This window comes from Nylanderia fulva, unplaced genomic scaffold, assembly GCF_048542155.1.
Source record: "Nylanderia fulva isolate GAGA-0341 unplaced genomic scaffold, ASM4854215v1 Scaffold6, whole genome shotgun sequence".
Classification (NCBI taxonomy): domain Eukaryota; kingdom Metazoa; phylum Arthropoda; class Insecta; order Hymenoptera; family Formicidae; genus Nylanderia; species Nylanderia fulva.
Window position 1 is genome coordinate 2,741,221 of NW_028190698.1, and position 24,171 is coordinate 2,765,391.

The following is a 24,171-nucleotide window of genomic DNA, read 5'->3' on the forward strand; positions in this document are numbered from 1 at the left end:
CTATTCCTATTTTTTTAGCAAAAATTACTTTTGATTTTCGGAAACAAATTGTACAAAAAATATAACATTCTAACATTCAACCGGCTCTTTCTTTCTCTTTTTCTTTTATTTTCCTTATATCTCCCTTTCACTCCGCGTGGGTTTTACCCTTCCGTGAAAATTTTTCTGACTCCTCTGTTTAGTTTTCTTTATGTTTTGATCAGATCTTATTTATAGACGGCATAATTTCCATCCGACTTGAGAATTGCTAACTTCACCTTTTCATTCTAATTTTTTATAAATAAAAAATAAAAAGTTACTTCCGACAAACTGAGCCAATTAATTAAAATCAGTACATTTGAATATATGTAATTTGTCTGTCTTTGTTATGATTTCATAATTTTAATAATAGCACAGAATTCTCTCCCCTCTACAATTATTAATGAGAAAAACAATAAACAAAATTAAAATTGACTGCACACTTTTTTAATCATATAGCAGAGTACAAAATATTAGTAATTGTTAAAATTCAATATTAAGAATTATATACATATTAATTTTCAAAGCTTTAACGTAAAATAATGTAACATAAAATATAAATAATAAATAATATGCAGTATAAAAAAAATTGCTACGAACTTTAAAATCAAAACACAAAAATAGTAATAATGCCATTTTGACCAATAGGAGTCATTTGACGTCAGTTTAACGTAATTTGATGTTAAAATGACGTCAAAATTACTAATTTTGCTACGTGCAAAGTTTTTCCTCAAGCAAAGACGTCTTCAGAAAAAATTGACTCTATAAATATACATATAAATATTATTGTCTGAGTATAATGTGTCAACAGCACCAATACTCCAAAGCAATGTATTGCCAATTTGTGTGATAGCAAGTTCGGACAATAATGATAACGCGAAAAGGATGAGAACGATTTTAATTACCAAGAAAAGCTCGTGGTGTTTCTCATTTCCACGAAATCATGCAAATCATGTGTGTGAATAACGATACAAAACTCTCTTCTAATCGGCAGCGAATCGCAATCGACCGTTCATCCGGATAATCATATCCCCACCAGTTTTCACGATTTATATTAAACTCAGCAGGTAGCGGAGAGACTTAGTTGATCACAACTCTTGCGAATGATTCCACGAGTGTTGACTCCAATCGATTCAGGACTGACTCGTGCTACTACGCGACTTCGTGCAATCTCGGAGTGACAGATCGGAGGAAAACGTGCGTGGAACTAGATACGTTCTTCGAGGAATGTGAGTTTTTTATTCAAAGACTATCATCAGGCGATAACCTTCGGAGTGAGAAGGAAAAATCTCTTATAGACGAGCTTAGAATAATAACTACGAACGAGAACTGGACATTATTAAAATTATTGTTAGACAAAAACATATAAACATGATATCCATCAGATTGTTCGTCTTTTGCCTCGCTGTAATTGCAATCAATGCACGTAAGTAATTTTTTTTAGAACATTACTTAAGGAGATTTAATGCATTTTTCCTTATTTTTAATAATAAAGTTTTAAGAAAAGTTTTGAATACATTTTGCATTAATTTAATGCTTCAATGATATTTCAAACGTAACTGTGATTTTGATTTATATCCAATTTTCCTATCCAGAGAATTTAATTATTTTATTTGAGATATTGGAAATTATATACTTTTGCGATAATTTATCTGTAAATGTCTTCTAAACTGAGCTTGAATCTTATGTTTAGAAAAAAGCTATTTAATTTGAAATTGTTTTATTAAGAATTGCAGAATGTTGCAGAATGGCTTATTGTTGCAGAGAATTCATGCCCAAAATTTGGGGAAACTTGCATTAACATCCGTAATTGTGGACCTATCATAACAATCCTGAGGAATAGTCCGAGACCACTTTCGTCAGAGATTTTGCAGATGCTCAGGAACGCGCAATGCGGCTTCGAGGGTAACGACCCGATGGTTTGTTGTACGAACGAGGTAATTATTCTTTTACACTAATTGATTAATCGTGTCAATATTGTATGCATTTAATTTAAATTAAAAATTTTTTAAATATTTTTTAAAAATTTCAGTAACATTTAAAATCAAATTCAATTTTAAGGAAAAAATCGTAAAAAGTAGAACAAATAGAGATCTCATTTGGAAACCGCAGAATATATCGATTTCGCGCAAATATTGCAATAGTTTTGTGTTATTGAGCTTCAGAATATCCTTCTTTTCGCATCTGAAATTATTGCTAATTTCTATGACACAAATTCACGATATATTAGAAAATTATTAATGAGCGAATCGATCGTTCTTTATTTAATCGTGTCAAAAAAATCGACATACTTTATCGAAAAGAAGCGTTAATGAGTTTCAAATGAGTCTCTATGTTTTTATTCTTTTTATGTTTACGTGATATGTTAAATTATACATACATGTTTTATTTCGTTGTTGCATTATTAACGCGAAGATGTCATCGTTCCGCAGGACGCGTTTGATAGTCTTCGAAAATAACGCAGAAACAGGTTTCTCCGACCTCGACTTCCTGTTTTATATTCTGATCTTGTATTGGTAGGATTCCCCCGTTAAAGATCCACTCGTTGAAATCTGAAATTCAAATCTGGCTGAAAATGTCTGTTAATATTTCGCGCAAAAACAAATTATCATAACAAAAAAATAAAAAATTGTTTTGAAATCAAAACATTTTCTTCTTGTTTTGATCTTGAAGAAAGTTTCTCCAAATGAAATAATTAGAAATTTCTTCGATATCTCTTCACATATTTTTAAAGAAATATATAAGCTTTCAAATCGTAAAATCATTGATCACAACAATATATGTAAACGAGAATAATATAATTTAATTAACACGAATAAAGTGTGTCAAAATAGTTGACACTTGCGTGCAAAACTAAATTAAATTCAAACGTACTTTTCTATTTTATTTATGATACTAAATATTAACTGAATATTAACTAATTATCTTAATTAAAGAGTAACAGATGAGCAAAGAGCACGTACACGATCTTAGTGTAAAGTAGTAATAAAGTAATAACAGCAATCTATCTCGACATATCAAACGGAATCGTTGTTTTATCGGTCAAAAAACGATTTCGTTTGTTATGTCGAGATAGATCGTTGTTTTTTGACTGATAAAACAACGATTCCGTTTGATATATCGAGATAGATCGTTGTTTTTTGACTGATATCACTGCTATTCTAAAGTTTGTCACTGAAGATGATTAAACAATAACCGAAACATTTGACAATTGATTGCTGTTATTATTTTATTACTACTTTACACTAAGGTCGTGTACGTGCTCTTTGCCCATCTGTTACTCTTTAATTATTATTTACTGAGCCTAACTAGTAAAAAGCGTGTTAATTATTTTAATGTTAAATATTAATTTTTAGCGACAGCTTACAACGACATCGACAACGACGAGACGACCTACAGTGCAACCCCAAACTGGCGTGTCTGATGAATCTCTGCCGGATGTGACGAACCATCCGAACTTAAATCTATTGGATCATCAAAGGTGCGGACCTCTCACCCAGACGAGGGTAGTCGGTGGTAACAAGACCGGGGTCTTCGAGTACCCGTGGATGGCGTTGATCGCATACGACACCGGAAAGACGAATCCGGAGTTCCGTTGCGGCGGTACCATCATCTCCAATCGATTCATCCTCACCGCTGCTCACTGCGTCACTAACCTTCCAACAGGTAAAGAGAGAAACCCTTGTTAAAAAAATTTTTTTAACTATACTGAATTTATATACTGAAAAAATTAAATTTAAAAAAGAATAAATATAAATTGTTCATTACCTCTACTAAGATTAATATTTATTTGCTTCTTATACAATCGATGCAGGCTTCTTCATCATACAATCAAATCCGTCCAATTTCAGATATCAGAGCGCTGATAGGCGTCAGGGTAGGAGATCACGATATAAGTAAGGATCGTGACTGCGATTACGATGAGAATGGACTTGAGCTCCGGTGCGCCGAGAGATTTCAGGATTTCGGTGTGGACAGTGTCTACTATCATCCTCAATACACGCGAGCGAAACTGCAAAATGACATCGCGCTCATTAAATTGAACAGCTCTATAGATTTCAGGCCTGAGAATGTCAGACCCATCTGCTTGCCGTTCGGCACCGCGGCAACATTAAACTCCAAAAAAGTGAGAAAATTTTTGGCATACTTGTTCTTCATCTTCTTATATAATTTTGAAAGCATCCTTTTCGCTGTTAGAAATAAATATTCCAATTCTGAATTTATCTCTCCCAATTTTCTCGATTCTCTTCCGATTTCGAATCTTCTCATTCCTGATCGACAGGCGATAGTGACAGGCTGGGGTGCGACGGAAGCGGGTCCACGTAGCCAGGACCTTCTCCAGGCGAAGCTGCCAGTGGTGACCAACGAGCAGTGCAAAGAGGCGTACAGGCGCTCGACGCAGATTTGGCACAAGCAATTGTGCGCCGGAGGTCTACGTGACGTGGATTCCTGCTTCGGGGACAGCGGCGGACCCCTGCAAGCTCTGGGTATATACAATGGCAACGCTCGCATCGTTCAATACGGCGTGGTCAGTTACGGGGTGAAGGAGTGCGGTACCGCGGGCATCCCTGGAGTCTACACAAGTGTCGCTCATTACGTGGACTGGATCCTGGACTCGATGACGGACTAAGATCGATCGTGATTTTGTCGAAATCCATTCCAAGAGATTATGCATATTAGACATGGATTTTCATCCGAAAAAAACACGTCTTTCGTTTTACATTTCAGATTCATCTCGTGCGTGAAATATAATAACTCTTTTAATCATCACGAAAACGAGAATTGAAACTTTGCGAGATAATAATACGAATAGATAAGATTAATTTTGAAACAACGTTGCTAGAAGACGAATAAAATTGCAACGGCGAGTAAAGAATGAAACTTTTATGTTTGAGAAAGTAATGATCTAATGTTTATAAAATATAAAACATTTATATTGACGAATTTTTTTAAATAATAAAAATATATATTTTTTACTAATATATTTTCATTAATTGCATTTTTTAAATTATTTTTCATTAGCTTTAAGCAGATTATCTAACTATCGATGCAATTTTATTTTAGTTAAAACTTGAAAGATTTTTTAAGTTAAATAGATATGCTATTAATATAAGATAGATATAAGAAGATATGCTTTTTGAGTGATGAATGTGTCTTAGATGAAAAAAGAATGAGAGAGAGTAATAGACATTTTATTTTTCGTGCTGAACTGATATGCTTATATTTACGACTTATGTATTAATATGTCATGTTATTTGTACTCTGTATAATATATCATTTTTTCATAAAAAAATGCGTTGCTTAAGTCTTATGAAATGCACTTCTGTCAACCACGATAATATTAAATTTCTCGGAATTTATTATCATTTTTATTCTGAAATAATTTTTCGTTCGATTTAGAACATTTTGCTTTTCCCGAGAATATCAGACGTTTTAATTATAAATTATTAATAATTTATAAATTTTTATAAATAATTATAAATAAAAAGATATATATTTTAAAGGAGATGCAATTTAATAACTATAATGCAAAATATAGATTATAAGCATATATTCAGAATAGATAAATAATTATCTTCCTCTGTTAATTTTAAGCTTTGAATTTCCAATTTAAAGATATAATTTTATCATATAATGTTTATATATTATCAACTGTATATATCATAATCGAGCAAATGTATATAAATCTGAAATTCTCAGAATACCTGTAGAAGAATTAAAGATATCAATTTGATTCACTGTTCGACGATGACGTTGCGTGTTGTCGTTTTACAACGCATCCTCGTGTTCTTCACTACGAGATCGTTCGTCGCTGCTCGTCAACTTCTCGTTACGATCCTCGATCAGTTCTGCCGTTTCGTTGATCGACACCTTCAGCGGACCACGATCGACCTTCCTCTTCGAGTTCTCTGACTTAGCCGCTGACTTATCAGAGGAATCGCGCGACGATTGGCTCGAAGAAATTAGAGTTCCGGAAGAGCTGGTCAATGATCCTGAATTCGGTCTGTAGTTGCTGACAAAACTCATGTACGAATCTAGACTGCTCGACGTGGGCCTCTTCAGCGGCTGTTGCTGCTTTTTCTTCTTCTTCTTCTTGCGAACATTGATGCTCTGTGGAAAAGTTTCCGATTGCTGTGTCATCGCAAGTGACTGGAAGCTCTGCAAAATTTATCGCATAAAGCGTAGTTTACACGATGCTTCTTTAAAATATAATCTAAAGAATCTAAGTATTTTTCATTTACAATTAAATTATTATTAATTTTTATCATTTTTTGTTATCAATTGCACGTACAAATTAATAATGTATACATATGTATACATATTTTATATTACATAAATTATAATAACAAAGTTAATTAATAATATACTAGTATTATTCATCATCTAAATAGAATATGTTAACTCGCGTAAGATAAACAAACAAAACACTGCCTACGTAAAATGTGTCTCCTTGCCAAAGAAAAGAATGTATACTTAATGAATGTTTTATTTATTTCCTCGATCCGGGAAGTAAAATTACGCACGATGACGTTTGTAAAAAGCTCATCATACCTGAGAATGCCGTTCAAACAGGGTCGGTATTTGCGTCACGCGGTCCAGCATCATTTCCATCTGCAGACGATGACGTTCGGCCTGCTCCCGCGCCTCATCGCGACGAAGAGACGTCCGTATATTCAGGTCCCTGTCGTGTTCGTGCCTTGTTTATGCGACATTGCACCATCAATGTCCGAATCCGAAGGACTTATTCGATTATATCTATAGATATAATTTTGCGTACCTCGCGGCTGATCTCAAGGCTCTCCAAGCGGGTTTCCGACCGATCAGCGCCTCCCGGAACTTCAGTATCTGCTCCCGCCGTTTCTCCTCCATTCGTTCCCGTATCTCGTGCTCCAGTTTCTCTCTGCGACGAGTTTGCGATCGTCATTTACGCGTGTGAATTCCCCTCTAATTGGAGCAATTAGAAATATTCGATCGGTATTCGAAAATGCGTCCTTGAAAAATTAAACTGATACATTCAAAGGAAATTTTATCGTATGAAAAATTTCTGTGTCTCTGTCATGTCAAAAATAATATCTATCTCCGTTCTTTGTATGCAGAATTAAAACTCCGTTTATCAGCAATTCTCCTTTTTAGATAGTTATTTTGTTTTTATAAATATTATTTTTCTTAATGTTATTATAATGTTATTTCCTTGATTATTCTTAAATTAAAATTAGGTTCTTTGCCAAATAAAATCTATTAAAAATTTAATATTTAATTTAATAAATAATGAAATATTTCCGTATTTAATCGTACTCCGAAAATGTAAATTATAAAAATCACGATATATCTATAATTGCTTACAATTAAAATATTTTTGATACCCCGAAAAACGAAAAATAACCATTTTTTTTCGTTAAAAAAATTTCCCACAATGTCCTAAAATTAATTCATCGATATCTCTTCATCTAGTATTAATCCTATAATGTATTTTTTCTCTCTATACTGAACAGATCATACCGTGAAGCCTGACATCTCAGGATCGCGGCCAGGTTGTTTCCGCGCGAGGACATTATAGACGTCATCGCGGATCTGGTTCTGTCCGATGGCGTCGTCGTCGGAATGACAGAGTCATCGTCGTCCTTGGTGGATGATATGTCCTGCAAGGATGCACACGCGGATTTAACGCGCTCGCGTCTCGCCATCGACGGCGGCAAGGAAGAGGACTTCAGCAGTTCGGCAGCCCTCACCCTCTTCTTCAGCTGTCTGGAGAATTTTCGGACATTTTATTCAAATAGATAAGTGTGATTTCGTTCTCTTTATCACGAGTTTATAACATCAAAGAAGAATGAGACAGGGAGAGAAAATCGCGAAATGCAACATAAATAAGGAGAGTACAAATATCCTTTGTTTCATTCCTGAATAGAAAAAAGGAAATTCAGCGAAGCGATTGAAACCGACCTGTAATACTCGTCCTCGAGCATGCGATCGTAAACCTCGGTGCCGAACAAGTTTCTCGGCACTGGTTTGGCCTTGAAGCGCGAAGAACTGCTTTTGCTCGAGCGGAGCTCGGGACTGGACCTCGCCAGGGATCGCCAGGCACGACGATCGCACTCCAGCTTGAAAGGTCGTACCTGCGACAACAGATTCAGGGCGCTCTCCTCGCGCACAATGCGACTCCTGGATATCAAAAAGACATTAATTATCATCAACCAAATATTATTTTCATTAACATCAAGCATTAGGTATTAATTCATTTTCATTCAAAATTATAATATTAAATATGGCTGACCTTTCCTCTTTCTCGGCCATCAGTTTGTCATAAAGTGGTATTTTAGACGTAATAGGAATCGGTCTGATTCGTCGTTTCTTCGAAGGACTTTTCTTCGTATCATCCTGATTCATGCGGTCGGTCGCTTCCATTTCCGTCATAAACTTTTCCGCTTCTTCTCTGAAACAGAATCAGATTTTTCATGTTAATTTGTATAAATGTACATATATACATGCGGGGAATAAACACAAAAATATATGCAAATAAAATAGAAAAATATGAAGAGAACATTTAACAGCAATAAATATTAATTATATGTGTATGTTAATATCAAGAAAATTAAATATTTAAAAGTTGCGTTTGTTAAACAGTCATTCTTTAATACAATTATTTTGAGATATCTCATGGTAGACTTCGCTATTTGAATATGCACCTCAGGGTAAAACTAAATGGTTTCGGCACCGTAGGGTGCCACTCTTTTGAACTATTAGGCGGCAAGCTCTTCGTCTCGATGCTGTCTTCGCCATCGCTGTCTACGCTGTCGTCACTCTTTGATCCGCTCCAAGTACTCCAACTCTTATTAGCCGCGAGTATTTCTTTGTTACGCATCGTTTTCGTCTCCTTGTCTTTGTCCCTGCATCTAAAATCAATATTGAGCTTCCTGAGTATTTGGTGAGAATTTAGTAATCAAATAATCCGACAATCAAAATAAAATAAAATAATAGCGGAAAAATCTTTGCATTTTATCCGATAATTAATGCATCACCTGTATGTTAGCAGATCTTGATCCTCGGCAAGCCCGGCGAAAGTGCCGGATGGAAAAAGTATCGGACTGCTGGTCCTGGACTCTTCAAAATAGCATTTTTTGCCATTCAACTTGAGTTCGTTGACGATGTCCGGCTTCACGTCCTTCGACTTCGAGTTCTCGTTTCTCGTAGTCGACAATAGCGACGATGGCTTTTCCGCCAAATCGTCCATTGAATTTCTCAAATTCTGAAGAAGCAGCCGTTGCTTCCTCCGCAGATACTCAACCCTCTGCTTGAACTGCTCGTTCGACAGGTGGTGTACCTGCCCATAGTCCGGTATGCTCTTCATAAACTCCAGAAAGTTCTCCAGGGTGTCGCATGACGATTCCGAGTCCTCGGCGGTCGGTTGACTCTCCGCAAAATTGATCTTTTTTACCTTCTCCGATCTTCGACTCCTCGCCGACGACAGTCGTGGACGTTCATATGAAGGAATTGGTTGCCTGCTGCAAGGATCCACCGGCACCTTTACGCACGAGTGGAAGAAGGACGTGCCTCTATGCTCCGACATGGTTTACTAATTTGTTTACAATATGATGATTAATATATATAATAATATAGAGTATATATAAATAATAGAGAGTTTTCTCTTGAATGTATTAATCAGAATAATATCTTTATAATATGTACTGTCTGTGATTTTTCATAAATTTGACTAAAAATGTTGTAAATATTTTTAATAAAAAATTAATTAATTAAATTAATATTAGTAAATAAAAAGAAATTTGTATTTTTATAGTTTTATATGATATAAATACATATTCTAGTCGAGTTACACTAATAAATCTAGCTGTTCTTGTAGCTATATTTGTTTCTTTTCACAAATTGATTCAACTATTTATCTTGATAATAATAAAAGAATAATAAAATTAATATATAGCAAATAAAAAATAATAAATAACGTCGTAGTTTATGATGTGTGATTTATAGTTTAAATAATTTAACCAATATTGAGTAGATAGAATCATATAATGGAATTTTACAAGAAAGTCATATAGTTATTAGTTATTACTCATAAATTATGAGTCATAATCAAGCACAGTAAGACACGCAAACGTATAGAATGTCTAAAAACTCAGAAATAATAAATATAAACCAAAGAATATATAGTGAATACTAACTTTTCCAATTAAAGTATAACAATTAAATTTGCAGATTGAGTGTATCTAGTATATATTTTAATATACATCCATCTCTTATTATCTCTTTTCGTTCTCTTCCTATTTAAAGATATATCTTTTATGAATATAAATATTATGTACAAATAATTGTTCTTTTGAAAAATCAAAGATCTTTTTTCCCATAAAAAATGCATATAATCTCAACGATTCTAGAGATCTGTTATCTGGTATTCTCTCTGATGAAGGTCTTCATTAATCACCTTTCTTAATTATCATTCGAATCATCAGTTGAACGCGACTCCAATTCGATCCTGAAGGCAGAGGATTGGCGACCAGAATATCGAGAGGATCCGAGCATCGAAGACAATAATAGCGTACTGGCCACTTCGACGGCCATTACTACCTGCCGACTTGCCCAGGAGAATCAATGCAACCTGGCCCGGCGTCGCCGTCGCCATGGTGAAGTCCATGAGGAAGTGCTAACGCCCTGCACAACCAGTCCCCACCAAGAAATGAATGGCGTGCAGAAATAAACACAAATGCGATCGATTCGTCTGCTGCTTCAGAGTTCAAGGTGAATCTATAAAATCATGAACACTTAAATCATTTTTCCTTCATTTTTATAACCTTAATATATTAATATTATTATAAACGAATTAATTTTTATATCATAGTATTGAAGATGATTGTGTAGAAAACGTATTTCAATATTAATTTTTTTATTAGTTTTACATTAACATAATCTTAAATTAAATTGCAAAAGAAAATTATCTTAATTATAAAATATATATATTGACAACATTATTACCTGTTTGAAGCTGCGTTGCCGCTGAATTAAACGTGATAGAAGCTGATAAAAATAAAAATTTATTATTAATTAAGAAAAATATTGCACAAGCAAAAACAATTATATAATAATAAATTATATATTGATTACAGTAAATAAAAATTATTTGATATTTTGCGTTGATTCGCATTTTTGCAAGGAATTTTAGAATTGGGGAACAGTGGGGTTTTAACGGAACCGGAAGTGACGAATGTGCATGTTCACGTCTATATAATATATATATATGCGTGCGATTATTTTGACATCAAGATACTTAATTGAATGTATATAAATATAATATCCCGATTGAATATCGAAAAAGCAGAATGGGTTACAAAATATTGCAATGCCTAGTAAATTAAAAAAAAAAAATATATATATATATATATATATATTTTTTTTTTTTTTTTTTTTAATTTACTAGGCATTGCAATATTTTGTAACCCATTCTGCTTTATATATATATATTAAACGTCAAAATGACGTTATTTTGACGTCAGCTTGCTACCTGGGTATTGTGTATATATATATATATATATATATATTTTTCTAAACTCACATATCTTATATATTTCGAAGTATAAAATTTATATATCTGTTTTATTTATTCAATTTCTATATTTCAAAGAGGAAATACATAAAATTCAGTATATCTAATACGTCATAAAATTCGAACTTTTATGTAAAGAAAAAAATTATACGATACCGTGCGATAATTCAACATTTGTCCCAAAGTCCTAACCGTCCTCTGTCGCAAATCACAAGAGGAGGAATGCAGCGAGTTACGTTCCAAAATGTGCTCCTCGGAAGAGTCGCGTTCGCTCGATCAATCAGGACGAAGGAATTTTCTCCGTCCTTCGTTCTGATTGGTCAATCGAGAGAAGTGATTCCACTCCAAGAAATGAATTTTCGAACGCAACCCAACGCGATGGATGCAAAATGGCGGCTCTCGGAGAAGCGGGAGTGTCATACCGTTTTTTGACTTTGTTCTCGCAAAAGTGCAAAGTATGCTATTCCTAGTGCGAGCGCGGCGTCGAGGAAAAGCTACTCGACCGCCGTGACAGATGAAGAGAAATATGACGTCATCGTCACCGGAGGCGGCATGATCGGCGCGACGTTAGCGTGTGCGATAGGTTAGTTTTTTTTATTGTCAACTTTTTTCGAATTTTTATTTTTTAATTATTGACATATTGTTTTATCAAAAAAGATTTGTTCTTTACAGCTGAATTATTGTACTACCTAATTCAGTTTCTTACTTCATATTGGAGAAAAAGAAATAAAATTAGTATAGCTATTAGTTCAGCTATGAAAGAAGCAAACCTAATGAGAGAAAGAAAGAAAATATTTTCATTTTTTATTTATTAATTATTGACATATTGTTATCAAAAAAGATTTGTTCTTTACAGCTGAATTATTGTACTACTTAATTCAGTTTCTTACTTCACATTGGAGAAAAAGAAATAAAATTAGTATAGCTATTAGTTCAGCTATGAAAGAAGCAGACCTAATGAGAGAAAGAAAGAAAATATTTTTATTTTAATTTATTTTTCATTTTTTATTTATTAATTATTGACATATTGTTATCAAAAAAGATTTGTCCTTTATAGCTGAATTGTACTACTTAATTCAGTTTTTTACTTCACATTGGAAAAAAGAAATAAAATTAGTATAGCTATTAGTTCAGCTATGAAAGAAGCAGACCTAATGAGAGAAAGAAAGAAAATATTTTTATTTTAATTTATTTTTCATTTTTTATTTTTCAATTGTCATATTGTTATCAAAAAAGATTTGTTCTTTATAACTGAATTGGCTGTACTAATTCAGATTTTTTTATTTCACATTGGAAGTAAAGAAATAAACTTTGAACTAGTGTAGCTAGTTCAGCTATGAAAGAAACAGACGTAATGAGAGAAAGAAGGAAAATATTTTTATTTTAATTTATTTTTATTTTTTATTTTTTAATTGTCATATTGTCATCAAAAAAGATTTGTTCTTTATAACTGAATTGGCTGTACTAATTCAGATTTTTTTATTTCACATTGGAAGAAAAGAAATAAACTTTGAACTAGTGTAGCTAGTTCAGCTATGAAAGAACCTAATGAGAGAAAGAAAGAAATTATAATATTCTGAAACTGTTAAAAAAATTATTTACAATTAATAAAATTATAATTGTATCTACTGCATATTTACCTATATTTATTTATTTCAGGGAACAATCGAATACTGGAAGGTAAGAAGGTCTTGTTATTGGAGGGTAGTGCTAAACAGAAATATACACCACAGGAGCAATATTCCAATCGAGTTGTCGCTTTGAATCAGCAAACTCGTACTTTATTATCCAGCTTAGGAGCATGGAAACACATAGAAGCAGTTCGCTATTGTCCAGTACGAAAAATGCAGGTAGTTCTTTTTTCCTCTATATTTTTAAATGATTAAATTATTAAACTCATTGAGTTTGTGTTAATAATATAATATTATTGTGCTAGATTAGTTTGCAATTAATTTTAAGTATTGGTAACAATCTCACTATATGATTTCTTTATGTATCTTTTTTGCTAACAATGATTGGGAAGAACACTTATTTTATATTCTGTTTAAAAGTAATTTTTATTTTTGTTTTATTATTTTCTTGCTCTATTCTACATATTACAAAAAATTAAAAATTCTATCAAATTTAGGTACAACTTTTTAAGTACAAATTTAAGTACAACTTTTTCAGTAGATTTGGGACGCCTGTTCCGATGCTATGATAACATTTAACGAGGACCACTTGTCTGAGGAACTGGCATACATAATTGAAAACGATCTGCTGTTACACGCGATCAACAAGCAGCTTTCTCAGAAGGAAAATGTGACTGTGGTTCACGAGTCTAAGATCACCGAGGTAAAACTCCCGAAGACATCGGCCGAATTCGCTTCTGTACAGTTGCAATCAGGAAAGCGATACGCAGCTAGATTATTGGTAAGTACAAAAAATAATATTACATTTTAATATGATTTACGATAAATATACGTATTCATATAAAATAATTCTGGAAATATGCAGTTTATTAAATTCACGAACTCTTCTAATGGATCTTCATATGGATTAGGTTGTTAAAATTTACATTTTTTTCATCTCAAGTCATTTACATCCTTTTTCGAATTGCCTCGGATGGATGTCTCGATCACACTTTTGTAATCTTTTATTTAATTTTAGACTCTGCTCTAGCACAGATCATGCGTTATATTTAATTTGTGTCTCGATTTTTCGAGGAGTTGGTCACTAGTGGTTATAGTGTACAAAAAGTTACTTGTAAAAAATTACTTGTAAAAAATACAAGTTCGTCAATAATGTTCACTAACTTCAAAAATTAAAGATTACCTTAGATTACTCTAGATTATTAGAAACTACCTTAAGAATATCTAGAATTACCTACAGATTATTTGATATTATCCTTAGATTACTTAGATTTCTTATTAGATTATTCAAGATGCCTGAGACTGTTAAATATTATTTAAAATTATTAAAAATTATCTTGGATTTCCTTTGGATTATCGCTGAATTACTTAGCCCTTGTGCGAAAAATTACCTCAGTGACCAACCCCTCGCGATTTTTCGCTTCTTTCAAACCATTCGAATGCTGGACGAGACAGAAAGATTAGGCATTAGAATGTTAATGTAAATGGACCGTCATATCCAACTCCCGGGTGATATTCTCCACTTTATCCGTTAAACTATCCAGCCTGGTGCTGATGTTGTACGAGTACATCTTCAGCTCGGCCGCGAGCTCGTTCAGCTGCTGCTGTTGCTGATGATTACTTTCGTTGCTGTACCTTCTGCCGAGCCCGACGTTACTCGTCGATTCATTCGCGGCGACGTTTCGCGGTGGCGCGCCGCCGCGGAAGGTCGTCCGTCGCGTTCTTCGTTCGCTGACCAGGCGATAAACCGCCCGGACGATTTCCCGGGGCAGACGCCTCTCTCGCGGATCATTCGGCCGAATGTGCACGGCGCAGTGATACGGCGGATGTAGCAACAGCGCGCTTCTCCTGCACGCTCGTATTATTCTCCAGGCGGGAGCACGATCTAACAATTTGGAGAACAGCATGTTTTCAAGGTGAGCCACCAACTCGGCTCGACGCACCAGACGATCGAGGCCGGCGCATCTGCGTAACTCCTGAATATCCGACACAGCCAGGCCGACCATCAGATTCGTCAGTATCACTGTCACCAGGATAACGAAGCTGAGGAGCATGAGATGTGACGTGCCAGGATACAAAACCGGCGCGTCATCGTCGAAGAAAATGTCCTCGAATTCCAGCTCACCGGACATCATAATCACCGTCTTGAGCAGACTGATCAGCGGATCGGTGAAGGACTTGTAGTTTTTGTGCAGCACGCTGAAGCCGAGAGAGAAGCCGATTATGAGGCAGACGTAGGCCGCGAGAAACTTGAAGAAATTGATAGACACTTGGGTAAACATCTGTACGTAGATGCCGAACATAGGAAAACGACCGACTACAATCATCAGCTCGATCCAGGCCAGCAGGATGCCCAAAGCAGCAATGTGATGTTGCCAGATACGCGCTGGCGGAATCAAGATGATGCCGGATGCTATGATCACGCTCCACTGCAGCCAGTTTTCCCAGCGTTTAGCGTAATTGCAAATACCGTGGGCCATCTGGAAGATCTCTTTACTCGCGAACATGAAGGTTAAACCTAGCACCGGCCAGAGGAGGATACGGCTCAGCTGTTCTAAGTGCCATAAATATGTCGCGCAGACGAAACCGGTGAAGAAGGCGACGAAGATCGAGTGGAACATGAGACTGAGCAAGAAGAATTTGCGAATACGCAGCCACTTGAGGTAGAGAAAGCTCTCGCACAGCGGATGCTTCAGCATGTGACCCTGACCGACCTCCACCAGGCACAGCATCAGATCGGTCTCGCCGGGACCGCCCGGTACCAACGGTCGAAAGTCCAGCCGCAGCTCGCAGTCCACGTCGCCCAGTTCGTGATCGTGCAGCGAGATTGCTTGATCGAGACGCGCCACAAATCGCGATAACACTTCCGGGGTGCGACGTATGATGAAGCTAAGGGCGGTGACGCCGCCATTGGTACGCGCCGTCACATCGGCGCCTTTCGACAACAATATCATTACCGTAGGCGAGCTCTCGTTCAAGGCCGCGAGGTGCAGCGGCGTGTAACCAAACTTGTCCGCTTTGTTGACTAGTGCACCTGCCTTTTGAACAAGAAAGAATTTTATTAATTCTGTCATTCAATGAAAATTATTATTTAAAATGTTTTATTACATAAACAAGATTATTTAATTAACATAATTTAGGGAAAAAATATTCAAAATATAACGCGATTAATTTTTGTTAAATATTCTAACTAAAAAGAGATTTTATTCTGAAGTTCAGTGAAGCAAAGATATTTTCAGATTTACGAACCTGTATTAAATTCTTGACCAGCTCGCTGCCTCTTAGAGCCTTCCCGACCGCGGCGTGTAAAGGAGTGCGTCCTTCATTGTCCTCTACGTCCACCTTGGCGCCGACACTAATCAACACGTCTATCGTCTCTACGGATTGCGCGAGTGCCGCTAAGTGCATCGCCATTTGACCGCGCGAGTTTCTCGCCTCCCAGGTCGCACCAGCGTTTAGAAGTAACTTGGTGCATTCCGCGCTGCCCTCCTCGGCCGCCAAGTGTAGAGGCGTCGATCTAGCAACTCCCAGCTGTACTCTCACGTCCGCGCCGTAACTCAACAGCAACTTGGTGCAACGGACGTTGCCGAGGCTAACCGCCACGTGCAGAGGTGTCTCTGTGTAAACCTGCCAATGGATCATAATTAATTTGTTGAAGATATCTCAGCTTGAGAATCCCAAAGAGATACTTTGTGCAGCGAAATGTTACTTTGGTAGGAAAGTAATTGTTTTCTGCAGAGTTTGAATTTTATTTCAACGATTTCTGGTTTCTTTTGTAGTTATTACTTCTCCACTAAATTAATTAAATTGTGGTTGTGGTGAAGAAGCACCTGCGGATTATTAGGACAAGCACCTGCTTGCAGTAGAGCCTCGACGCAATCCCCGGCGTTGTTCAGCACGGCGTAGTGGAGCGGACTCCTGCCGGATAATCCGGCGTCCAAATTTGCGCCCGACTTGATTAGGCATTTGACGGTAGCAACGCATCCAGCCGCGGCGGCGCAATGCAACGGAGTGTACTTCTTTGCGAGGTCCCACTCGTGTGGATCAGCGCCGTGTTTCAGCAGCTCCTCCACGATCTTCACGGATGCGGCACACGCTGCCAGGTGTAACGACGTTCTGAAGATATTAGTGTTTATAGGCTTGATTGAATTTATTAATTAGTTACTTCTTATCAAGATGTTTGATGAACTACAGTTGATGTGGTAGGCGACTTAGGGTCATCAAAAAGTTCAGTTATTTTAATTTTAATTTTTGGATGGCAATGTATCTATCTATCACAAATGATATAAACTTTCCATCGTTGATCTCAAGAATTGATTGTAGGCTTTGATTGATTAATTAGTCGGTTCTTATCAAGATGTTTGATAAACTACAGCTGATGTGATAGGTCATCAGGAAGTTCAGTTAATTTTAATTTGGGTAACAATGTATCTTTATTACAAATGATATACCTTCCATCGTTGTCGCTCGTGGAAACTGGTGTGCCTTTGTCCAACAAAGCCTTCGCGATCTCCACGTGACCCAGCCAGCAGGAGACGAGCAGACACGTGTCTGGCCATCCCGCTAGTAGTTGTCCTGGAGTTGCAGTGGCCGCTGCTCCGTTTTCGCTAGCCAATAGAGCTTTTCGCATAAATCTGCACACAAAGTTCTAAATTAAATTACACATTACTTCATTACAAGCATATTCAATGTCAAGTTACGAAGCACGTAAAAAATATTGAATCTTAAAATTAAAAATTTTATTATCTTACAAATTTATTTTATAAAGTAGACATGATTTTCAACATATCAACATAAAAACATTGTCAAATTTTATAAACTGTTTACACATCGGTATGCACTTTGAAAATATTATTTTCGTATAGTATAAAGTTAGTTTTTATTTATAATAAAATACGGAATAAATACTATTATTTTCATGTTATGGATATTTTAGATTTTTAATATATGTATAATAATATGTATATATATATATTATATTATATTTTATGTATATAATATAATATATATAATATATAAACATATGTATATATTATAATTATATATATATTATATAATATTTACGATATGCTTGCCACATCTTTCAAAGTACATGTGTAATTGTGCACGATATAAAATGCGTCAGACAAATGCATATTTAAATACGTTCTTGCCAAATAAAAAAAAATCGTTTCAGACAGTTATTTCCTGTTTACGCGCGTCGATTAATACATACATATATACGATGTACTTTAATTATAACGAAGGATTCTTCGAAAAGCTATTGGATCGATTACTAAAAAGAGGAGAGAAAATCCAAATTCAAAGTCGAGAGATTTTTTATGACTTGACAACTCATCATAAATAAATTCGAAAGCCGGGAAATAATCGCAATGACTTAATGATCAGTTATCTATGAGAAATCGCTTTGCTTTACAATGATTCTTCTATATACTTTGCAATCATATAGTTGTATAACAAGCATCGGTGTTATCCTTTTCAGGACAATGTCTCATATCTTAAAATTCAGTACGTTTTTTTCGGGACTATGTTCTCCAATTTTCATTTAGAGACAACAAGGGAAGATATTTTAATTGTTCTTTAAACAATCAAATATTTTCAGCGTGATCATCGGCATAACGATTGTGTATTTTAAGTTTTAAATCTATCTAGGATAACCGATGCTTGTTATGTAACTATACGATTGCAAAGTATATAGAAGGCCAGAAGGTAAAACATTGAAAAGCGAAGCGGTAGCTCATAGATAACTGATCATTAAGTCATTATGATTATTTCCCGGTTTTCGAATTTATTTATGATGAGTCGTCAAGTAATAAAAATATCTCTCGACTGTGAATTTCGATAAATAACTTGGATTTTCTCTCCTCTTTTTATTAATCGATCTAATAGCTTTTCGAAGAATCCTTCGTTGTAATTAAAATACATTGTATATATGTATGTATTAATCGTGCATAAACAGGAAATGACTTCGTTTAATAAGTATTAATAAAATGTTGATGAAACGAGTTTTTTTATTTTGCAAGGACGTATTTAAATATGCATTTGCCTGACGCATTTTATATTGTGCACAATTACACATGTACTTTGAAAGGTGTGGCAAGCATCGTAAATATATAATATAATATACACATATTATTATACATAAATTCAAAATCTAAAATATCCATAATATCAAAATAATAGTATTTATTCCGTACTTTATTATAAATAAAAACTAACTTGTATGTTATACGAAAATAATCTTTTCAAAGTACATACCGGTGTGTGAACAGCTTGTTGTCTCTAAATGAAAATTTTGGTATTTTGTCTCACTTCTTAAATCTCATTATAATTTTTCGGGACAATGCATATCCTCCTTTTTATCTACCATTTTATTTGATTTTATCTTATTCTTAATGCAACATGCTAAATTGCAGATGCAATTATCATTCCACGTACTCATCCGCGAACGTGGACACCGAGAAGTTGCGATGCTTGCAGTCCGCATTTTCGTTGAGAGTCAAGCTTCGAAATTCTTCGAGAACCCTTTGGAGGGCCTCGTCGTGAAGACCTGGAATCAGAGACAGAGCGACTTCGCCTCCCGGAAGATTCGATAACGCTATCACGACTTCTTTCTTGCTCCAGGGTTGTTCCTGCGTCATCGGTGCGGATTGTATGTGACATGTGACAGATTCCGCGCTATCCTCGGAGGAGATGTAATTTCTATCATCATTTTCTATCTTGTTCATCCAAATATCCTCGTTTTCTTTCTAAATGCAATATAAATGAGGTATCGTAAAGTCAAAGATCATCGATGATCTTTTTTTTTTCACTGACCTTGTCGTTGTTGGTCTCCATCCTTGACGTCTCTCCTGTCAGATGATTGCTGGAAAGTCTCTTGAAGAAGCTCTTGCTGGGATTCGACATAGTCGCATTTTTCTTTGAACTTGCGCTTTAAAAAAGAGGGTATCCAAATCAAATAAATATGTATTATAATCACATGGTGGAAAATTTCTTCACTAAATCAGTTCGACACCATCCTTCATGAACAAATAAGGTCGATTTCGATAATAAACGTGTCGTAAGAAGTTATTTTTTTCTCAGTCAAATGTTGACAATGCGTGATGACGATTCTTAAATCTCAATCAATTTCCTAGACATCAAATTGATGACTTCTTGCCGCGCGCTCTTGCTCGTTAATACTGAGCACTTAGCTGTCTGCTCTTCTGGCTCTCTGTATATCCCACAGTATGCCTACATGTGTTTATAAAACACATGTTATATATTTAGCGTCCATTAATCTCGCGTTTCTCTCACTCCACGTTCTTTCAGTAGCGAAGATAGGAAGGAAGAAAATTCTCGACCGCAAATTCTTTTTTTGCGGAATCCTGTCGGAAACGATTGCTTTATCAATTTGCTTCCATGGTCATTCCACGAATAAATACATAGAGCGGATTGTGCGGAATGCATTTAGTTTGTCAATTAATAATGACGTCATCCGCGTGTATTTCCTTTTATAAAGATTTCTAATTGAATGAAAGGTACGAAAAAATATACTTTAACAATTTTCTTGTTGTAATTGAATGACGAAGCTGAGAACTTTTAATTTGTAAGAAAAATTAAAGAAGAGAAGATCTAGAGAAAAATAGAGATAACGATTTTATATTATTTTAATAATAAGTATATATTATACACGATTTTTTTATAGAAAAATGATTAACAATCCAACAAAGATAATGCTTTTACATTATTTCAATGATATTAAAAGATATACTTTTTAATATAATTATAATTTAATTGTTAAATTAAGTAATAATTAATCGTATTAAATTAAATTATGCATTTATAATAATATACTTCTTAATTATAATATTACATCATTTTTATATAAATAGAATTTTCTCTAAGATATATGTATATTTTGTTATTAATAAATGTCATATCAAGATGTAATCTCCGATAACATCCGTAGACTTGTGTGTGTAAACAGAGTGGCATTTACGTTAATTTTATTCGACGCATATCATCTCTGATATTTTTGCAGAAGATCTGGACCAGATCTGATTTCTATTTTCGTACATGCTTAATTTTCAAACACTCAACTCTCATAACATGCACCATCTTCGCATTAGCTCGATAAATTTCTTTACAACGTCGTTTAATTTTAAGATGTGATTTATCATTAAGATCATAGTCAATTAGTATAAATAAAGCATTTTAACGTTTTGTTTCAGGTGGGTGCCGATGGTGCTAATTCGATAGTGCGAAAGACGATGGGTGTCCTCTATCCGAACTGGCAGTATAATCAATTAGGCATCGTTGCGACTCTCAAATTGTCCGAGGTAATTATATTCTTCTCAAAGATTGATCGTGATTTAATATCTAATGACTAGGGATAGGCACTTTATGCTTTGAGCATAATAGCATAATGTGTCGAAAATTGTTTTTAAGCATTAATTTTAATAGTTACGCATAGTACGCACTTAATATTATATTGAACAATTTTTGACACATTATGCTGTTATGCTCGAAGGACAAAGTGACCTCTACTAGTGACATTTGAATCACTGGAAATTAAAACTCTTCAATTTCAGCCCACGGAGAACATCGTCGCTTGGCAGAGGTTTCTCCCAACAGGTCCCATCGCATTGTTACCGGTAATTTGTTCTCTTACTTAACAGAATTTCGCGAATAGAATATGTAATCGGAGATGACATGTGTGAATATGTAATTGGTGATGAAATGTGGTGGTAAATGTAGATCTTTTAGAAACTATGCCAGAAATTATATTTTATGATGTAATAAATCAAATATAGCATGCTTGCTTTCTCGAGAGCTAGAAAAATAAGAAAATCCAAGAAAGTTATTATGAGAAAAATGCATCCTTTTCGCGGTAATTATTCTGTTATTTTAACTGTTCTTCCTTAAATAATAATTTAGTGTATATAATATAATGATATAATATTATATATAATTTAATATAATATATATATTATATCAAATAATATAATATTTAATAATTTAATTATTATATTATTATTTAATTATTAATAATTATTTAATAATTTAATAATATGAATAATATATAATTTATGATGAGAAAAATTGATACTCTTGATTCAGCTGCGATAATGATCTTAAGAATACTTGGACAGTTGACAGAATCTCTCAGTTCGCTTGTATGGTCCGTGACGACCGAGAGAGCGAAGGAGTTGCTGAAAGTCCCGGAGGAAGAATTCGTCGACAGTATAAACGAGGCGTTGTGGCGAGTCTATCCGAAGAACGGCGTCGTCGAGAGCGGAATGCACGCGCTTCGTCAGCTGCTCGGAAACCTGTCCCTGCAGACCGGCGTGTCCAGGCAATTGCAACCCTCTGTAACGACGATCGTCGAAGGATCCCGGGCGGCGTTTCCCTTAGGTTTCGGCCACGCCGCATCTTACGTTCAGCCGGGCACAGTGTTGATCGGGTAAGAAAATTTCCGATCCTAAGAGATGAAGAAATGCAGCCGAAAGGATCAGGAATATATGGAGATGTGAATCAAATCTGAACGAAAAGCAAGCAGGATTCAATGTCATCCAAGATTTTATATTACCTATATTATATAGGTTTAAAAATCCCGTACTAATTATAAAATTAAAGTTTCGTAAAACTAGCTGATATTCTTATATGTTGTAACTTATAATCTGCTTAACGAAAAGTGTAATATGCTCAAAGCTGAATAATAGATAGTTTCTACAGCTAGTTTAAATACGAAAAATTTGAGCTCTGCGAGTTGTTTGATTGGCTGTACTCAGTAATTATCTAATATTTAGCTTTGAGATTATTACATCTTAGCAGGATATAAGCTACAACATATAACAAAAATCTTCAAATTAAGATTGATGTATTAAAATTTATTAGAGAGATTTCATCATCTAGAGCGAGAGTTTAATATTTAATTTATTTTCTAGTTAATATTCATCCTGTTTAAGGGACGCGGCACACAGAGTCCATCCCTTGGCCGGTCAAGGTGTGAATCTGGGTTTCGGCGACGTGACGGTGCTAACGCAGATCCTCGCTGAGGCCACTGTGAACGGTAGTCACCTCAACGATATGCAATATTTGCGACGATACGAGACGCTGAGGCAGCGTCACAATGTGCCGACGATGCTCGTAATCGATGCGCTTCATCGACTTTATCGAGGCACTGCGGCTCCCGTTGTTCTAGCTAGAAGTTTGGGCTTGCAATTGACGAACGCTATACCGCAAATCAAGGTAATGAGAGCAGATTGTTTTGAGATACATTTCTTGAAAAGGAGTAAAATATATAAATATATGTATAAAATATATATATATTTTTTTATCTTGCATTGATATTAATCGTTATGCAATTCTTTTTGTTTTAGAAACTGTTGATGGAACAGGCTGCAGGAGGGACGATCATTAAATGATTGTTAACTTGATGATAATAATGTACATATCATTGTGATAAACTACTTTAAAGTAATGTAAGATATCCTTTGCATAACTTATTGTTTGTACTTAATATGTATTATAAATTGTAATTATTATGAAAACAGCGATGTTAAACATTTTTTTCTACACAACACACTTGATTGTATAAAACATGTAAGTCTTCCAAACTGTTGCTACTTCTTCTATTTTATTATGTATGAAAAATTGCACTTTGTAATATACTTTTCAAGTTTTTTTTTTTTTTTAGTAAAACCTGTACCTAGCAAAATAGAGTTTTTTAAATGTACTTATATTTCTCTATATGAATATAATTTTTTATTAAATTATATCAAATTATAAAATATGAAATACATTTCACATTTTATCTTTGTTCACTTTTTAACAATTATATAACTTTTTAGTAACTAGTACACAAATATATAACTTTTATATAACTAGTACACAAAATGAAAAAAATCAAATTTTATATGCATATATATTGAAAAAATTATATTTCTATTTTTAAAAAAGAATAACTTAAGTTCTGATGCAAAACAT

At 34.7% G+C, this 24,171-nt stretch overlaps 4 protein-coding genes across 6 annotated transcripts; 2 read left to right on the forward strand and 2 right to left on the reverse strand.

Moving 5' to 3' along the window:
* The first annotated feature begins 807 nt into the window (after positions 1 to 807).
* LOC114941092 (melanization protease 1-like) lies at positions 808 to 4,998 on the forward strand. 3 transcript variants are annotated; one of them, XM_029315956.2, is made up of 5 exons: positions 808 to 1,444; positions 1,747 to 1,955; positions 3,375 to 3,684; positions 3,870 to 4,144; positions 4,301 to 4,998. In XM_029315956.2, exons 1-5 carry the CDS (start codon positions 1,390 to 1,392, stop codon positions 4,646 to 4,648), a joined length of 1,197 nt encoding a protein of 398 aa, XP_029171789.1. In that variant the 5' UTR covers positions 808 to 1,389; the 3' UTR covers positions 4,649 to 4,998. The 3 variants fall into 3 exon arrangements, with proteins under 3 accessions (XP_029171789.1, XP_029171797.1, XP_029171805.1); XM_029315964.2 differs by having other exon boundaries at positions 809 to 1,444; positions 1,765 to 1,955; XM_029315972.2 differs by having other exon boundaries at positions 814 to 1,444; positions 1,783 to 1,955.
* Positions 4,999 to 5,587: 589 nt separating this feature from the next.
* Positions 5,588 to 11,769, reverse strand: LOC114941083 (protein FAM161A). The gene is made up of 11 exons (XM_085487898.1): positions 11,726 to 11,769; positions 11,002 to 11,043; positions 10,454 to 10,773; positions 9,036 to 9,589; positions 8,703 to 8,909; positions 8,291 to 8,449; positions 7,960 to 8,178; positions 7,519 to 7,764; positions 6,797 to 6,919; positions 6,571 to 6,715; positions 5,588 to 6,177 (listed from the first exon to the last, which is right to left on the reverse strand). The coding sequence occupies exons 4-11, from the start codon at positions 9,581 to 9,583 to the stop codon at positions 5,788 to 5,790; spliced, it is 2,037 nt and encodes a 678-aa protein (XP_085344024.1). The 5' UTR covers positions 9,584 to 9,589; positions 10,454 to 10,773; positions 11,002 to 11,043; positions 11,726 to 11,769; the 3' UTR covers positions 5,588 to 5,787.
* Positions 11,770 to 11,958: 189 nt separating this feature from the next.
* On the forward strand, positions 11,959 to 23,735 carry Coq6 (ubiquinone biosynthesis protein COQ6, mitochondrial). The gene is given in 9 exon segments (XM_029317058.2): positions 11,959 to 12,021; positions 12,023 to 12,152; positions 13,229 to 13,419; positions 13,742 to 13,981; positions 21,414 to 21,521; positions 21,774 to 21,836; positions 22,335 to 22,645; positions 23,151 to 23,433; positions 23,565 to 23,735. Coding segments are annotated over 9 exon segments (1,434 nt in total). The 3' UTR covers positions 23,610 to 23,735.
* Positions 13,621 to 20,565, reverse strand: LOC114941884 (transient receptor potential channel pyrexia-like). The gene is made up of 6 exons (XM_029317045.2): positions 20,017 to 20,565; positions 19,639 to 19,949; positions 17,652 to 17,834; positions 17,031 to 17,316; positions 16,450 to 16,827; positions 13,621 to 16,238 (listed from the first exon to the last, which is right to left on the reverse strand). The coding sequence occupies exons 1-6, from the start codon at positions 20,104 to 20,106 to the stop codon at positions 14,676 to 14,678; spliced, it is 2,811 nt and encodes a 936-aa protein (XP_029172878.1). The 5' UTR covers positions 20,107 to 20,565; the 3' UTR covers positions 13,621 to 14,675.
* Positions 23,736 to 24,171: the final 436 nt, after the last annotated feature.

Coding starts and splice junctions, on each gene's coding strand:
- LOC114941092 (XM_029315956.2), top strand. CDS start 1,390: ATGATATCCATCAGATTGTTCGTCTTTTGCCTCGCTGTAATTGCAATC. Junction 3,685..3,869: donor CGTCACTAACCTTCCAACAG/GTAAAGAGAGAA, acceptor GTCCAATTTCAG/ATATCAGAGCGCTGATAGGC. Junction 4,145..4,300: donor CAACATTAAACTCCAAAAAA/GTGAGAAAATTT, acceptor CCTGATCGACAG/GCGATAGTGACAGGCTGGGG.
- LOC114941083 (XM_085487898.1), bottom strand. CDS start 9,583: ATGTCGGAGCATAGAGGCACGTCCTTCTTCCACTCGTGCGTAAAGGTG. Junction 8,450..8,702: donor CCATTTAGTTTTACCCTGAG/GTGCATATTCAA, acceptor ATTCTGTTTCAG/AGAAGAAGCGGAAAAGTTTA. Junction 6,716..6,796: donor GCCTTGAGATCAGCCGCGAG/GTACGCAAAATT, acceptor CGCATAAACAAG/GCACGAACACGACAGGGACC.
- LOC114941884 (XM_029317045.2), bottom strand. CDS start 20,106: ATGTCGAATCCCAGCAAGAGCTTCTTCAAGAGACTTTCCAGCAATCAT. Junction 19,950..20,016: donor TGGAGACCAACAACGACAAG/GTCAGTGAAAAA, acceptor TATTGCATTTAG/AAAGAAAACGAGGATATTTG. Junction 17,835..19,638: donor GTGTCCACGTTCGCGGATGA/GTACGTGGAATG, acceptor CTTTGTGTGCAG/ATTTATGCGAAAAGCTCTAT.